General features: G+C 43.6%; 2 protein-coding genes across 7 annotated transcripts; both read left to right on the forward strand.

Moving 5' to 3' along the window:
• Positions 1 to 587: 587 nt before the first annotated feature.
• sbno1 (strawberry notch homolog 1 (Drosophila)) lies at positions 588 to 13,993 on the forward strand. Of its 6 annotated transcripts, XM_077020740.1 has the most exons (34): positions 588 to 690; positions 822 to 909; positions 2,271 to 2,387; positions 2,625 to 2,720; positions 3,002 to 3,326; positions 3,950 to 3,988; positions 4,153 to 4,253; positions 4,335 to 4,431; positions 4,877 to 5,037; positions 5,223 to 5,356; positions 5,598 to 5,688; positions 5,804 to 5,965; positions 6,177 to 6,312; positions 6,397 to 6,502; positions 6,633 to 6,786; positions 6,980 to 7,162; positions 7,252 to 7,349; positions 7,907 to 8,052; positions 8,214 to 8,414; positions 8,512 to 8,694; positions 8,871 to 9,043; positions 9,230 to 9,361; positions 9,459 to 9,594; positions 9,814 to 9,926; positions 9,999 to 10,070; positions 10,143 to 10,242; positions 10,348 to 10,422; positions 10,554 to 10,700; positions 10,818 to 10,912; positions 11,114 to 11,200; positions 11,316 to 11,453; positions 11,563 to 11,639; positions 11,806 to 11,999; positions 12,109 to 13,993. In XM_077020740.1, the coding sequence occupies exons 3-34, from the start codon at positions 2,274 to 2,276 to the stop codon at positions 12,249 to 12,251; spliced, it is 4,209 nt and encodes a 1,402-aa protein (XP_076876855.1). In that variant the 5' UTR covers positions 588 to 690; positions 822 to 909; positions 2,271 to 2,273; the 3' UTR covers positions 12,252 to 13,993. The 6 variants fall into 6 exon arrangements, with proteins under 6 accessions (XP_076876855.1, XP_076876856.1, XP_076876853.1 ...); XM_077020741.1 differs by lacking the exons at positions 588 to 690; positions 822 to 909 and adding an exon at positions 978 to 1,413; XM_077020738.1 differs by lacking the exons at positions 588 to 690; positions 822 to 909 and adding an exon at positions 1,410 to 1,550.
• Positions 13,994 to 14,932: 939 nt separating this feature from the next.
• On the forward strand, positions 14,933 to 16,666 carry cdk2ap1 (cyclin dependent kinase 2 associated protein 1). Its single transcript, XM_077018355.1, has 4 exons — positions 14,933 to 15,089; positions 15,639 to 15,736; positions 15,839 to 15,965; positions 16,052 to 16,666. The coding sequence occupies exons 1-4, from the start codon at positions 15,035 to 15,037 to the stop codon at positions 16,117 to 16,119; spliced, it is 348 nt and encodes a 115-aa protein (XP_076874470.1). The 5' UTR covers positions 14,933 to 15,034; the 3' UTR covers positions 16,120 to 16,666.
• The last annotated feature ends 486 nt before the right edge of the window (positions 16,667 to 17,152 follow it).

Consider the following 17,152-nt stretch of genomic DNA (forward strand, 5'->3'; position numbering starts at 1 on the left):
ATTATAGTATCGTACATATAATTACCTATAATAACACACTTTTTATTTGTATTATTAACGTTGTTTACTTAGTTTTTTTGCAAAATACTGAAACTAATGTAACAATATTATACTAGCTATCCAACCATCCTTGATACATTTTCAACACAGCCACAATATAAAGAAGGGTCAAAATTGCCATTGGCAACAACCGACAGTATGCCAACTGTTGGGAGAAAGCCCATCTAAATATGCTGAACAAACTCTCGGTACAATTTAATTATTCATTGTTAAATGAATGTAAATCAATTTGTAGTAGAAGATCAAATATCTTGCATGTCAAATCTCAAACTATTTATATATAGAGGTTTTATACTCCCCCCTATTCAGTACTTGTCATGCCCTCTATGCCGTGTATTTAAAATCTTTGACCGTATACTTCATTGTTGTCAATAATCAAGTCACATCATTGAGTGAAAAACGGCCTTGATTAATCTTGTCAGCAGAGGTCAGGGTATCACTTCGACCTTACCAATATGGCATTCACAATGTCATCCTATGTCATAGGAGGAAATAATGTTAAAAACGTCATTTCCTTAGTTTGCGAAGGAAGGGTCACGTGATGCGGGTTTAGCGTTCTGCTTCTCTGACTACTTTTGCTTAAAACTACCATTAATATGGCAGATATCGTGGAGATGCTGGTTGCTTTCTGTAAGTTCTTCCTCAACGCCCGTTTTATATGCCATCAGCGCCGTTGCAGTGAAAGAATTTCGGTGTTGAAATTTTCTTCTTTCTGGCTAAAAATCACGTGACCTACACGCGATTCTTGCCGTTTGGTAAAGATGGCGCCGGGTGGTTAGAAAACAAGCGGAGAGAAGAGGCGACATCCTGCAACCCGCCGCCACAACGGAGGTCCCTAGAAACCGTGGGGTAAGTATGTTTTTGGCAGCACGAAATTCCGAAAACGCAGCTCATTCTTTTCTACGTCTGTTTTTGTGACTTTCTACACGATTCCCCATCGTCACGTAGGTTATTTCTGTACTTTTCTTTATAAAGTGTTCGGTGGGAAGCTAGACAGCTCGCGAACTTGCCGAGGAGTACGTGGTGACGGCGCGCGAGCGCGTCCTGCTAGCTAGCTAGCAGTGTGTGGCTATTAGCAACGTTACGGTTGTTAGTGGACGGCTAAAGTCGGCGGTTATTTTATGGTGTAAAGGCGTGTAACGGAATAATATGTGTAAACCAAAAACCCACTATCGTGTGTTATCGCAGATATGAACCCGGTAACTGGTCTTTCGAAGTTTACGAGCGGGAGGTCGTTTGTCAAATGAACGTTAGCTATGTGGCTAGCAAACTTCACTTGGCGATCGCCTCGCGCAGTTTCACGCGCTCCAGCGGTTCCGCGCGCTGCTCCATCACAGGGACGAGGCTGGCGCGGTTAGTGGAGCCGCTCTAACCGCGTCCCGGATCATTATCACTTCAGTTGGCAGCTCGGCCACTTGGCCAATGTAGCTACGTGCATTTAATGTAGCAGTCTGCGATCGAGACAACCCGTTGATCTATTTCCATGAATGGTAGCGTCAAATAACGTTGCCCTTAAAACGAAAGTGACTGCTGTTTATGCTGGATAGTTAACGCGAGCTAGCTAGCTTATTTAGATACTGCTATGTAGCATGCTAAGCTAGCCGTGTAATGCTGAGTGATTTTATTATTTTCAAGCGACGCGTCTGTAAGAACGCCACAAGAACTGTGCTTGTAGTGTGACCGTTTAAATTCGCTCCTGTTTTGTTGAACTATTGTTGTATTAATAATGTACACCACTCGACGGCCGGTTGCTGTTTCAGTTTGCCAAATAGCAACGTCAGACCAGGAAGTGGTTAGCTAGCTAGCGGGATGAGTTTTTCAAACACGTGCAAAGGTGCATGTTATGGTGAACCGCAAGCAAGTTGTATTGTCTCTAACCTTTCGATTATTATGACACAATTATTTTGTTGTATCTTTTGTATATACAGTCATTCATACTATATGAAAAATGTCATTTTTGGTCCCATGCGTAGCACTCTGTGTGTGTTATGGAACAGAATTTGCCCCTACCATGGTAACATAAGCATCCATGGTAACTTGTTACTGCCTTCCGCTTCCACCAAATCAAACCTTTTTCTTTTTACTGACTAATAGATTTAGACCATTCTATTATTGCTGAAATCCCTTCAGCTTCATGATTGAAGGTCCTACTGTTTATGCTTGGTAAGTTTCTGCGTATTACTTTGACGTGATTATTGTGTGCTTTACAGACAATGGACCCAGGACAGGATCTGCTCCTTGCAGCCCTGAGTGAAAGTGGAATTTGCCCAAATGACCTTTTTGACATTGATTCTCAGGACACTGTCCAGGCTCCTGCCTCTCAACAGGTAGACAAGGCTCTTGATGTTGAGGCCTCTTCCAACAAGTTGAACGTTAGATTTTTGTACAGACTGCTATCCTACGGCTGTGCACAAATCGTGTTGTATGCAGAGTAGCGTTTGGGTTTGCCAAAACGTATGGAGTCTTTGCCACATTAGCAAATAAGAGAGTGGGAGCAGTAGACACAGGAACGTTGTTTGAAGTTTTTTTTTTATAGGCTCTCTCTTACTTTCTCTCGCATTCAGGCAAAAAATGTCCTTGACATAAGCCTGGGCAGTGAGGTGGCTGGATCTGTTCGCATTGAACCCACTGTGCCACCAACACCCACAGTCACAATCAGAGTAAGCCCTTAAATTACTCCTGATGGTCATCCTTGTATTTGCACTGACGCCTGAAAGTGGACGTCGTGGCTTCTTTAAACCTCAGCTGATGTGAACCAGAATTCTGGGCAGTGTTTAATGTCTAGTTTTGACATGTTAGCCGCCATCACTCGGCTTTGTAGTTGAGTGTACCATTTAGACTACTGATTCTAGTTGTTATAGTAACCGAATATTGTTTCCCACCATTTGATTGTCGTGCAATGTTCCAGAACTGACCCTCACTTTTGTTTTTGCTTTTAAAGCAAAAGCCTCAGCCCTCGACCACCACGTTTGTCTTAAATCAACTAAATCAGTTGCCATCACTGGGAACCATAGTCGTCACCAAGCCCTCTGTGGGGACCACGTCCAGGCAGACCATCACAGTAACCAAGGTGGTGCAGATGGCATCCTCTGCCCAGCGCGGCACCGCCTCCTCCTTGGCCACACCCCCCGTCTGCACCGTGGCCACGCCCAGCCGCGAACAGATCAAGCTGAAGGACCTGCTGAAGACAAGCAGCCTCGGAGAGCTCATGAAACTGAAGCCCCCACCCGATATAGCTCAGCCTGTTGCCACGGCCACTGGCGCTAGTGAGTCCTAGTGGGCGCATGGAATTTCATGCGCTTATGGTCACTTGTAAATCCCTACCACTCTCTTTTCGATTCGTAAATTACTGTTTGGGTTTGAAGTCCACTTCTAGCTCTCGGAGTAAATCAGATATAAGTTTGTGGATGGTATGTGAGAAGCATCACTAAGTGAGAAATCTCTTCTAACTTCTCCCATGTTGAATGCTGAAAGTGAGCTCAAACGAGTCCAAGATTTTCACTGGGCTTCTCTTGTATTTATTAGTGTAACGCAGCACAACTGATTTTCAATTTGAAGTAGATGCATGAGCATGTTTGAACTTTTCAACCCTTTGCAGTGGAAACTGTCAATCATTTAATGCAATCAGTCAGCTAATTTTACCGTCTCAGAACAGATGTGTTATTTATGACATGTTCATGATTGAGGTTTAGAGATGAGCTTTGTTTTGCTGTCCTACTCAGTCACTGCTCTCAAGGGGGAATATTATTCTTTTTGAGTGAGACAGGCCATGGAGAAATGGATTGCTTCTAATCCTTATTTAAAAGTACCCATAGATATCCAGAAGGCATATTGCTGTTTCTCCAGTTGATATTTTTTTAACTTTACTTACAGTACTCTCTCCTTTCAGAGATTATTTTGGTCTCCAAAAAACTGATTAATCAACCAGGTATGGGTAGCGTTTTAAATGGGCGTTCTCTTAATTGCACTTTTAGCATTTTCACTGGTGTTTTAAGTGAGGTGGTGATCGGCGTATTTGATGATTGTGTTGGACACTTACAGGGTTGCTTTGTCCAGTCTCATTTGAGCGCATCTGTCCTTTGACTCCTGCAGTGGAGGTGAACAATGGCATGAAGAAAGACGTGTCGACCAAAGACGTTGCCAGAATCTGGGTCAACGATGAAATAAAAATGCGGAGCTTCTCACCTGTAAATGTAATAACACCACTTATACACACCTTATAACACGATGTATGTTGTGGTAGAATGCTGAGTTTATTTGTGTTTGGATTTAAGAAGCTACCTGGTATGAAGGATGATGAGGAGCCAGAGGAGGAGGAAGAGGAGGAGTTGGGCCATGCAGAGACCTATGCGGAATACATGCCAATGAAATGTATGCATGAGCGGTACGGGGGGGGGTCTGCGTGTGTGTGCACTCGGTATCTGAACGGAATGATGTGGGTGGCTTGGTTTCAGCCTTCACTCCGAGTGGGCAGTGTGCTGCGCGCTTCCCAGCTTCTGAAGGGTTGCGCTAAGTTAGTCTGCAAAAATGTGGAATTTGTAAATCATCACAAAGCTGACTTGTGCAATGCACAGCTTGCGCTAATAACAAATCTGTGTGTCCAAAACTCGTGTGGAACACATGAGATTCTGTTCTTGCATAAACTGTGACATTTACGTGATGCAACAAATGAGAATAATTTGGGCCAAAATAACGTTGCACTACTGGTTAATTACAGGCGTCACGTCTAGCCATCTAATCGCAGTAGACACGGGGGTTTTTTTGCCCTCTAGCCTTTTGGAAAGTCCTTCTGAATGACTTTTTTTCTCCTCCACAGTGAAAATAGGACAGCGACACCCTGACCCTGTGGTGGAGACCAGCTCCCTCTCAAGTGTCAACCCTCCCAATGTGTGGTACAGACTCTCCGTTCCGGAGGAGACCATCGACAGAGGCTGGCTGTCCGCTCTTCAACTCGAGGCCGTCACGTACGCCTGTCAGGTTTGTGCTGACAAACGGGCAGAGTGCCTAAAATCTGTGGAGCTGCAAAATCCTTTTAAGGTGGCCTTGTGCCTTTAACCTTTTTTTTAATATCTCAAAACTTCTATACCAATCTGTCTTAGTTATTTTCTTTTTCTTTTTTTCTTTTATTTGGGGTGGGGGGATCAATTTCTTTGGTTTCACAGCAACACGAGACATTCCTTCCAAATGGGGACAGAGCAGCGTATCTGATTGGTGATGGGGCTGGTGTTGGAAAGGGGAGAACCATCGCTGGCATTATATATGAAAATTATCTTCTTAGCAGGAAAAGATCTCTCTGGTAAGGTGTCTCCTTTCCTTCGTTGGTTTTGTTTAGGGACCCTGAGATACACTGTAATATTTGTTTTTTATTTTATAAAGAGGGCTGGGCATGGCTGAACAGCTTCCGGCCGTTTGATCTCTCAGCTGCTTTACGTTCATCTGAGCATGACAGATTGTTTCAAGCATAGTTGTAATATATTGAATAGGATTTCTAAAAGCAGTTGTTGGAGTGTCTTTCTAATTCTCAATGTTTCTCTTAGGTTTAGCGTTTCAAACGATTTAAAATATGATGCAGAAAGGGACTTGAGAGACATCGGAGCAAAAAACATTCAGGTCCATTCATTAAATAAGGTATTGAAAGGTTTTACCCTTACTGCCATGCATTTGTTCTCATTTGAGGCATCAAAACGACAAAAGACAACTTTTCTTTTTTTCATTCCCCCCCCCCCCCCCCCCCCAAACTCAGTTTAAATATGGAAAAATCTCTTCCAAACACAATGGAAGTGTTAAAAAAGGCGTGATCTTTGCCACTTACTCCTCCTTGATTGGAGAAAGCCAGTCCGGTGGGAAGTATAAGACGAGGTTTAAGCAGCTGCTTCATTGGTGTGGAGAAGACTTTGATGGTGTGGTATCCTTTCAGTTCTGAGAGCCTTTTCTTCGTTTGCTTTGGGCTTGTTTTTCCCTCTCATTAGTAAAGGCCAAAAGAGTCGCTTCATATTAAAGAACCTGATGAAATTTGTTGTCATTCAAGGAGTAAGAATGGGATGTCTGGTTATTTTGCCACATACTCCAATAGGTCCTCAATTGCTGTAGTCGTTTCCCTGAACTGAGCCTTTCAGATAATCTTTGATGAGTGTCACAAAGCCAAAAATGTTTGTCCTATCGGGTCCTCAAAACCCACCAAGACTGGACTGGCGGTCCTCGAGCTCCAGAACAAGCTTCCCAAAGCACGGGTCGTGTATGCCAGCGCCACAGGTACGTTGAGGGAAGAATTCTTCGCCGTTTTCTAAAGCGAGAAGCATATAAGCAGCTTCGTCTCATTTTCTGCCTTTTCTGTAGGAGCCTCGGAACCACGGAACATGGCTTACATGAACCGTCTCGGGATCTGGGGAGAAGGAACTCCTTTTAAGGAGTTTACGAATTTTATTCAAGCCGTTGAAAGAAGGTTGGCTTTCATGTCAGGAATCCTTTTATGACAGCAGAGTCCAGATCTTTGAATGAAATTATTACCGTTCCCTGTATTTGAAATCCATCTGGGTTTTATTTGAATGCTATCCCTTGTTGGTTTATTTTAGAGGTGTTGGTGCCATGGAAATTGTTGCCATGGATATGAAATTGAGAGGCATGTACATTGCTCGGCAACTGAGCTTCCAGGGCGTGACTTTCAAGATTGAGGAAGTTCCCCTGACACAAGACTACATCAAGATGTATAACAAGTCAGTTCGTCTGGTACGTGCAGTGACCTATGACCTTTGCATAAAATGTGCAGCTGTGCGATGTATTTTGCGAGGTCTGAAAATTCCATTTGCCCGCTGTAGCGGTCATCCTTTCCGCAAGGTAGATGTGTGTTTGGTAGCCTTGCCTTGGCAGAGATTCTAGATTGATCATCTTTTGATCCTTTGTTTATTTCTGTGACTCACAGTGGGTGAGTGCGAGGGAGAAGTTCCAGCAAGCCGCCAACCTGATGGACGCCGAGCAGCGCATGAAGAAGTCCATGTGGGGTCAGTTCTGGTCGGCTCACCAGCGCTTCTTCAAGTACCTGTGCATTGCGTCCAAGGTCCGGAGAGTGGTGCAGCTCGCCAGAGAGGAGGTCAAGAACGGAAAGGTCAGGGCGGTTCGGGCGCCAGGGTTTTTCCCGGAAGCGACTAAAAGGCTTGGCGTTGAAGTGACCGAGCTTGTGCTCGTTTTTCCCAGTGTGTGGTCATCGGTCTGCAGTCCACGGGTGAAGCTCGAACGCTGGAGGCCTTGGAGGAAGGCGGAGGCGAACTCAATGACTTTGTGTCCACCGCAAAGTGAGCGCAGAAGCATTTCCTCTCTCAATGTCTGCAGACCTTGACATGGATGAATGAAGCCTTCTCACTTCCTATTACTACTTCCACCTGGGAAAATACTGTTCACCAAGAGATGGAAAGCGTGTGTGTGTGTGCGTGCATGGGATGTGTTGGGGGTGAGGTTCAGAAAGGGATTTTTAGTTATATTGTGTGTTCTTTTTGAAGTTGGGGTGGTGTTTGTTCTTTGGCAGTACTGCAAGTTGTATTGCAGTACAGCAGAAGTGGCATTTAGGTGATGAATTTCATCTAAACATCACGTTTTGCCAAGCAGAATATCTAGGGGACGTGAGGGTGGGACTTTGGGTACAGTTCCCACAGCTTAAGTGTGGTTGTAGACCACACGCAGTGGTGATTCAACGCTGAAATCCCTTGATCAAGCACTTGCTTTGTGTGTGTGGAGGGGGGGATTGGTCCGTTCTAGCCAGAGATGTTCCCAAGGAAGGGTGAAACAGTCGTTTTCATGATCTACATTCAGTTTCCAGGCCTGACAATGTCTGGGTTTTTGTGTTGCTCTTAAGGGGTGTCCTTCAGTCTTTGGTGGAAAAGCACTTTCCTGCCCCAGACAGACAAAAGCTCTTCAGCTTGCTGGGTATTGACCTGTCGGCAAAGAAGACACCGTCACCAGCAGAAACCGCCGTGCAGCACAAGGGAAAGAAGCGTAAAGGTACGTTACAAGCTGCACACCAACTGCTGACCCGAATTTGACCACAAAGACATAGTGTAATAAATGTTGGGTGACTGTAATGATGAGTCTTTAAAAATCAGTAGTTTCACTTTCTGTATGACCGAGAGTTCGGTTCTCCTCCGCCTCTGGTGCGGTTGTAGGTCCAGAGGTTAAGAAGGAAGTGAAGAAGGCTCGTAAGTCCGGGGGTCTTTCGGGGAGCAGCTCTGACGACAGCAATTCCGAAGACTCCGACCGAGACGCCGAGAGCGACAATAGCTTCCGGTCAGTCAGCTCGGGAGACGACGAGGACGAAGATGACTTCAACCCGTTTAAGGACGATTCCAGCGAGGATGAGGAGGATGGTGAGGACGTGAAGCTGGGTTCCCTGGCGCCCTGCCATTTGCTCCCGTTGCTGCCATAATTTAATACCGTTGTCTGTTTTCTATTAAACCCATGCAGATCCTTGGCTAATACGAAAAGACTCTAAGAAGGGCAAAGAAAAGAAGAACAAGAAGAAGAAGAGAAGGAGCATAGACCCGGACTCCATCCAAAGTGCCTTGCTAGCCTCTGGGCTTGGCTCAACCAGGCCTGCCTTCATGGCGCCAGCCGTAAAATCAATATCCAATCACGCGATAACTACAGGTAGGTGGCCACACGCTTGTCCTCCTCTCCAGAACGCACCCGCTTTCTTGATGCCTTTTTATTCACTCTGGGTCCTTGGGTTCACTTCTGAAAAAGCAAGCTAAGGTTTACTGGAAGTGTTTGCACCGTCACCATTGGAAGAAACTGGGCCTGAGGTCTTGAGTGTGTGATTGCAGCTAAACATGAAGCGGAGGAGAGCAGCTGCGTGACGAGTCACGATGCGGTAGAGGACGCCCAGCACATGAAGAGGCAGCTGTTGGAGCAGCTGGAGAAGCTGTCCGAGCACCTGCCCCCCAACACGCTGGACGAACTCATCGATGAGCTGGGAGGCCCCGACAACGTGGCGGAGGTACGCTGTCTCGGGGTGGCACTCTGACCTGCTCATTTGCTTCATGGACTGGATCCCACAGTATGCTTGAATTTGCTCAAATTCCTGAGCATTTTGTTTTGTAGGGATGCCACTATCTATCTACTTGTGTGTATCTTGCGCACCCCACATCTTTAGTTTGTTTGCTTTTTAAAACATTTTTTTAAGATGACCGGACGCAAAGGCAGAGTAGTCAGCAACGATGATGGCAGCATTTCCTACGAATCCAGATCAGAACTGGATGTTCCTGTGGAAATCCTGAACCTCACGGAGAAGCAGAGGTTTATGGATGGAGAAAAGGTCCGGTGCACATTATTGCCCACTTGCCTCTTTTGTTTTGATCTGGACCTTAAGCCTGGTTTTTGGACCCTGACGTTTTTGTTTTTACTTTGTTTAGAACATCGCCATCATCTCGGAGGCGGCCAGCTCTGGTATTTCGTTACAAGCTGACCGTAGAGTTAAGAACCAGAGGAGGAGGGTACACATGACGTTGGAGTTGCCATGGAGTGCAGACAGGGCCATACAGCAGTTCGGTTTGTGCATTTTAACCAATGGCCTTTGAGAATTGCAGTTAAAGCCCACCCCCTTTACGGAGTTGTGGATATTAAGGGCTGCTGAAGATCAGTTCTGTTTATATGGAGCATGTTCTCATATGATCAGTGAAGCCCTAGTCAGGATTTTTCACGTAATTCATCATGATTTCTTTTTTCCACACTAACTTAAGTCTTATTTCTTACCATTTGTTCTCACAGGTAGAACACACCGATCCAACCAAGTCACTGCGCCAGAGTACGTGTTCCTCATCTCCGAACTTGCCGGAGAGCAGAGATTTGCCTCCATCGTTGCCAAAAGATTAGAGAGCTTGGTAGGTTCAAGTCTTTGTGGTTTAGTAGAACAAATGTATCATTCCATTCAACTAATACATGCAGTCTAATAGGGCGCCCTCACCCATGGAGACCGAAGAGCCACAGAGACTAGAGACCTCAGCCGCTTCAACTTTGACAACAAAGTAAGAGTGCATTCGCCTTAAATATTAAGACAAAGTCCCAACCTAGGCTCACGTCCACTTCTCCATTTACAGTATGGCAGAAATGCTCTTGAGATCGTTATGAAGTCCATTGTGAATTTGGATTCTCCCATGGTCTCACCACCCTCTGACTTTGACGGAGATTTCTTTAAAGGTCAGTTGCTTTTATTTATGCTGTGGGCAGGGGTTAAATAATTTTAAATCCATTTAGTCACTAAACCAAGATGTGTAATTTGATTATAAACCTGGGTGTCCACAGAAATCCGCAGTGGTTTAATTGGTGTGGGATTGATTAATGTGGAGGATAGGTCTGGTGTCCTCTCACTGGATAAAGGTAAGAATTTTTCATTAGTTGAAGGTAACTTAAGTCTCTAATCTAAATTTGAGATGAGAAATCCATTCTCTCTAAATTTGCATTAATGTTGTTTTCTTAAACTGTTTTCTGATTTGTCAATTTTTGTTTAGATTACAACAACATTGGAAAGTTCTTAAATCGGATTCTTGGCATGGAGGTTCAGCAGCAGAATGCTCTCTTCCAGTATTTCTCAGACACTTTGACTGCTGTCATTCAGAATGCCAAAAAGAATGGCAGATATGACATGGGAATTCTGGGTAAGAGAACCAGGCTGCCAGTCACTTTTTAAGAGTTCTGTATTTGAGACGCATTATAGTTTTTGGTTTTATAAGGCTTTGTCCAATTAGCTTTTTCCTCCTTAAAACTCTCCTTAGACTTGGGTTCGGGAGATGAGAAAGTTAAAAAGGCGGATGCCAAGAAGTTCTTGACACCAGGATACTCCACTTCAGGACATGTTGAGCTTTACACGGTATATGTTTTTCTCCAAACCTTCCATTAATAACTCATATTTCCAGAGCATGAATTTTACTTGTATCTATAACGTCTCTCGCATTGGAGTAAACAAATACGCGCATAAAGGGTTGATCTGTATCATTTAAAACATCTTGTATCTCTTGGCTGCATCTTGAGAGGTTTATAGGTAGTAACATGACCCCATCTTGTCCTGTAGGTGAGCGTGGAGCGGGGTATGGCATGGGAGGAAGCCACACACATCTGGGCAGACCAGAACGGTCCAGATGATGGCTTCTATGTCCAGGTGAGGAAGTTTCACCCTCCTGAATCACTCACCTTTACATCCAGAATCGAGAATCGAATGTGTGGGCCAACTTCCAGAAAATTAGTTCTTGACCACTGTCTATATATTCATTTAGGTACGGAATAACAAGAAAATAGCCATCTTGGTGAAGGAGGTCAACACCAAGAAGCGACTCTTTATGGTGTACAGACCAAATACAGGAAAGCAGCTTAAACTGGAGACGTACGCAGACATTCGGAAGCGATGTAAAAAGGTACCTCACTCCCAACTGGTTGCCACTTCAAACTGCTTTCTCCATCAATTTGACTTTGAAAACCTTGGTGGATGGCTTTAACACAAGCTTGTCATGAAATTTCTGTTAGGTCCTTTCAGATGACGCGAAGCAGTGTTGGGTGGATCAATACAAGTCCTCAGCAGACGTGTGCTCTCATGCCTACTGGTGCGTGCCTGAATCATCGGTCTATAAAGAGGGATCTGTGTATTTTTAGTAACTTGTTCTCTTGGGTTTTTAAGAAATGTTTTAATGAGCGTAACTCCACTAATGGACGTCATTGGCGGTGGGCAGTAGGAGACTGTATTGACTCTGCTCGTCGTGTTTCTTCCAGGCGTGGGAACTGCAAGAAGGCTTCTGTGGGGCTGCAGTGTGAGGTGGGGCTGCGCTGCAGGACCTACTACGTCCTGTGCGGCTCCGTCCTCAGCGTGTGGACCAAAGTGGAGGGCGTCCTGGCCTCCGTCAGCGGGACCAACGTCAAGATGCAGATCGTCCGGCTGAGGACGGAGGACGGGCAGCGAATAGTCGGTGAGTCAGGACGAGGGGGCGTCTTTCCCCCAGCACTCGCCATTCACCCCCATGTCTTCTCTGTCCCCTCCTCTCACCCCCATGTCCTCTCTGCCCCCCCTCTCCCCAGGCCTCATCATTCCAGCGACCTGCGTGTCCCCGCTGACCAACATCCTGTCCTCGTCGGACCAGTCCCAGCAGGTGGCCGTGCGTGAGCAGCAGATATGGCAGCAGCTGCACCCACAGAGCATCAGCCACTCGGCCAACACATAGCACCACCACCACCACCTCACCTCCCCCTGGGGCAAGAACTGATGTGGCACCCACCCTCCACCTCCTTACTCCCAGCTGACCGTCATGAGTCGGCCTCCCCTCTTCCTCCCTGCTGGCATGCAATGAGGAAGATCCCCTTGGGCGGTGTTTAACAATTCAGGGTTCATGTCCAAAGATGGCCCAATCGCCTCCACCACCCTCCCCCACCCCCGAAAGATGCTCGCTGAACTTCTGACTGAAGAGCTGGAAGGTGTCTAGGCCGTAGGAGCAGCAGTGTGAGGGTGTACTGGGAGAAGAGATGTTGGTTCAGGCTGCTCCATTTTCTTGTGGTTTTTTTTTCCCCTCGTTTTTGGGTTTTTTTTATTGGACTGTGTAGTGCCAGTCTGCCTGCCTGTGTTCGCCACTGCTGACATTTTCTGTAAAGCAGGCCGAGACATCACCCATTCTTCTCGTTTTGCACAGGTCAGCGCTCAGGGGTTAAACTTCACGTCACTCCCCCCTCTTGAAATGCATGCTTTGCCTTATGCTTGGACCCCTCCCCCTCCCTCCGCTGGTTGACCACTCAACGGGGTATTCCATCATTTTTGCACAGGGACTGACTTTTCAACGTTTCAGGTCATTTCGATGTGAATTTTGTTTCAGAGGTTGTGGTCGTGCAGAAATGGACATGTTGGCTATCCGCAGGGGTGAGAAGGCGAGCTTGCTTGTGTCCAAAATGATCTTGCTGAGAATCCATCTTAATTCACTTTAGGAAACTTCAAGTCCTATGATAAATTGGTTGTAAAATTCTTTTTTTTCTTTTTTTCTCCAGACTACCTTGCTGGTACATAACATGCATTTCCATTGTAGTTGTAAGATAATCCTAACATGGTCATTTCACCTTGACTATCCATGCTAAACCAATGAAATGATGTGCACACTTGGGCAGATGCAGTAGCTGAGTTTGTGTAGAAGTTACTCATGCCTAATTTTAGACTGCAGTGCAGTACTGAAAGCCTGGCATTTCTGCATCACGTTCCCACTCTGACATTTTGCAACGCACTTAAGTCTATTAAAGTAATCTGCAAACTTTGGGGGAAAAGTATGTCTTGGGGCAAAAATGCTGGAGTATCCCTGTAATCCACTCCCAGGGACAGTGCTGGCACTTAGGGTGACTAAAGTATATTACTCTCCCCTAAAGACTCATTGACTTCTCTGGTATCTGGAAGTGTGATGTTGCATGGTTTAGTTTGATTTTGTATATTCAGAAAGAAGGGAAGATTCATTGTTTTTTTTCCCGCTGCTTTGCGCTGTTTGGGTTTTGTGTTTTTAAGGATATGAGGGAGTTGAGCGGGAGCGGTAAGGGGATGAGTATGGGCCTTCTCCATGGAAGGCCACGACGGTGCAGCCCAGATTTTCCTTGTTGCATTTCTTGCTTTTAATATTTGCCGTCATATGAAACCTTTAATGTTCTTGGGCTGAAGGACTAAAAAGCCTTACCCCACCTCATATTGCTGTAAATGTTGACAGGGTAGGTGCAAATGCTAGAATTCTCCATTACTATATCTGTGTATAGTTGCATATCTAAAGTCATGTTTTGCTTAAAGTATAGATGTTGGAAAAACTTTAAGGACAATTTCATTTCATCCTTGCACGAGTTGCACTACTGATGGAGCTGTTGTACAAACAATCTATGAAAATTGAGCTGAGTGCAAGATCTCTACCTCTTGCATACGACCAATAAATCTTGTGGTTTAACTTGAGCCTGACTGATTTTGGCAAGTTGTATAACTATTTGCTAGGGGTGTAACCTACACTCAATAAGTCTCCTTGTCTGAAATAGCTCCGTTCAAATGAATAGTAGTTAAGGGAAATTGAGTAAATAAAATTTGTGGTACGCACGTGAGGAATTTATTTATTCTTGTTCATTATAGTTAAGATGTTTAACGTCTGAAAACAAAGTACAATATCAGTTTGTGACGGACAAAATCCAAGAACACGTTTGACCTAGGACATGCTGCCTTGAATGAAATAAGCCGAGCCTAACCGATAAGTATAGCGGCGCTTGATTGCCATTGACGTGGGGCAATGATAACGATGCGCTTCTAGTGACGACTTTTAAATTCCTGCTCAAGGTTATCCGACAAATCTCAGGTTTTCTCGTATTTAATTGCCCAGCTTTCTCTGTGAAGATGAATAATGAAAATTGTAGAAACAAAATGTAGAATGTTGCATTTAATAATAAAAACAAGACATATAAAACATATTCGAGAAAAGGTCGAATCCAGATAATTAATCCCTTTCTATACGAATTTATATTTTGTACTACTTCAATTCATTCTCGACATAATACGTTCAAAGATGATCTTGCAACAGTACAATCTCTAACAGTAGTAATTTAATGAGACTGGACTATATCAAATACTGATTTGGTTCTACGAGTGATTATATTAATCACCACGGTGACATTATTAACTATTTAATTAACATCTTTCTTAAAGACGTTTTTATACGAAAAAGTTTAAACTACTCAAATCAATAGCTTTTTTAAAAAATTGATGTCTGTTAAAAACTTTATGATCTTGTCTGAAGAGAAAACGGACTTCTAAACATAGACTTTTTAATGGGATTTTGTAGTGTAATAGTGTGTATCATTGTAATGATGGATTGCATTGTGGGTGTCAATATAAGTGACGGCCATATTTGCCGGTGCTGCTCTGCTGTAAACAAAAAGTGTCTGTGAGACGGACGCTTCGCTGAATTTAGGGACATTTTTATTTCTGTAATCTATTACGTCTGTAGGAATGTCTTACAAACCTAACCCCCATCAGCACATTCCAGGAACTTCAGTGAACCAAGGTAAGCGAAAAAATGCAGGAAAACGTTAAATCTTCGGTAAGTTATATCGAATGCAAAATTTGGCGTTACAAAGGATACCTGGGGAAAAACCGTGTCTGTAGTTTTTGTCCAGTCAGATAGCTAAAGGGTCAGATCCTGAGAGCTAGGCTAATTCATATCCGCCATTATTACAACTGAAAAAAGCGTGTTCCTCAGTTACATTTAAAGAAAAACGAGTCGTATCGTGGTTATACCGTTCCTGGTTCAAAGGTCCGTGCCATTAGGTGGCCGAATATGTTTCGATGGAGGCCGCTACATTGTAATAAAAACGTATCCTTTTAGCTGCTAAGATCAGCCCCGTTCCGTTTCCTCCATGATAGTCTCTCCAGGGTTGTTGATTGATCGGATTCAATGTGTTTTTTTTATTTCTCTTTGAGGACACCTAGTGTTTGACGACGGTACTGCTTACCGTTGATTCAATGTGAAAACGCTGCCAATTTCTTGTAAAACAATGCACGATTTTCCTCTCTGAAATCCTGAAATGAAAAGTATACGCTTTCTCCATCTTAGGTGGAAACATTCCTTCTCCTTCTTCAAACATCTCAACAGTTCAGTCTTACAGACCAATAATAAATGATTTTGGGCCACCGTCATTGGGATTCTTACAGGTAGGTCAGTGCACAAGCAAGGCACTCTCTTCACTCCTTTAATTATGAATAAAAGTGAAAAAACGTGAATTTATTTTAAAACACCGGTTTTTCCATATACAGGGGCCAAATGGAACCCAGGCTCCTCAGAGCAAATATGCTGAACTTCTTGCTATTATCGAAGAGCTAGGGAAAGAAATTAGACCAACATACGCTGGAAGTAAAAGCGCTATGGAACGACTCAAAAGAGGTACTGTCGTCATCTTCTTGGACTTTAAATGCACATAGTTGTTTTATGGTGTCTGGTGCAAACATGTCTGTTTTGTATTTTTAAAGGTATAATACATGCAAGAGGCCTTGTACGAGAGTGTCTGGCAGAAACAGAAAGAAATGCAAGATCTTAGCGACGAAATCTTGACTCGCTAAAGAGCAGAATAATTATTTCATTTCTTTTATACAACAGAGTGCTGCATGGCTTTACCATAACAGAGAGATGAAACAATCAAAATCTATGCTTTTGGTAATGTGTTCATTCACGTGCCAAAGGCATTGCAACATCATTCAGAGGATGTAACCTCTGTGATGTATGCATCAGGAATTGTTGAATTCGAGCATTACCATTTGAGGTTTTATTTCTCTTATTAGTATTATTATATTTTTTCCTTTAAGAGTAAGCAAGCAAAACTGCATGTAATGGTAAGATGGACCCTAGTTTGGAAGTGCATGGCTTTTACAGTTTTAGAGTAGGAATGTCCTCTTAGTTCAAACTTAATTAAGTTTGGGGATCAAATGAATGTTTTGCTTTTAGATTGGAACATACTGAAGACAGTTATAGTAATGCAATTATTTTAGTCTTTTATTTATTACCTTGTGTAATAAAATGTATTTTCATGTAAAAAGATCACTTTTTGGAATTTTGTATAAATATCAATAAACGACATTTGTTGTGTACATTGTTTTTTTTGGTTGCTGCTCTTGCATTGTTAGGGAATTATATATAAAATATATATAAAATCTCCTAACAATATTTAATACACGAGAGAGATACATAGAGAGGTTAAAATTGTACTGAAGTACACAGTCAGACACAGGATGTTTCAGAGACAAAGGTCCGAAACGTCCTGTTTCTCTGGAAACCTTGTGTTGTGTGTGTGTGTGTGTGTGTGTGTGTAGGTAGGTATATATGTAGGTAGGTATATATATATATATATATATATATATATATAATTAGTGCGTTTGTCCGTTTCAGTAAGATGCACGGAGAAAGTACACAGACAGAAAGCGGCGTTTCCTTGATCAGTGCCGTTCAATTTCCCTTCAATATATTAGCTATATTTTATTCTGTTGAACCAAAATGATTATGATCACTATTTTAGCTTTGCCCATTGACAAAATATTTGGTAAAAGGCTAATAAATAAATATACAGTCTGTCGAGT

This window comes from Brachyhypopomus gauderio, chromosome 10, assembly GCF_052324685.1.
Source record: "Brachyhypopomus gauderio isolate BG-103 chromosome 10, BGAUD_0.2, whole genome shotgun sequence".
NCBI classification, from domain to species: domain Eukaryota; kingdom Metazoa; phylum Chordata; class Actinopteri; order Gymnotiformes; family Hypopomidae; genus Brachyhypopomus; species Brachyhypopomus gauderio.

Excerpts from the sequence above, each read along its gene's own strand:
- sbno1 (XM_077020738.1), top strand. Across the intron at positions 3,989-4,152 it reads AAAACTGATTAATCAACCAG|TGGAGGTGAACAATGGCATG; the intron begins GTATGGGTAGCG and ends TGACTCCTGCAG. Across the intron at positions 7,350-7,906 it reads GACTTTGTGTCCACCGCAAA|GGGTGTCCTTCAGTCTTTGG; the intron begins GTGAGCGCAGAA and ends GTTGCTCTTAAG.
- cdk2ap1 (XM_077018355.1), top strand. The coding sequence starts at position 15,035 with ATGTCTTACAAACCTAACCCCCATCAGCACATTCCAGGAACTTCAGTG. Across the intron at positions 15,090-15,638 it reads AGGAACTTCAGTGAACCAAG|GTGGAAACATTCCTTCTCCT; the intron begins GTAAGCGAAAAA and ends TCTCCATCTTAG. Across the intron at positions 15,966-16,051 it reads TATGGAACGACTCAAAAGAG|GTATAATACATGCAAGAGGC; the intron begins GTACTGTCGTCA and ends GTATTTTTAAAG.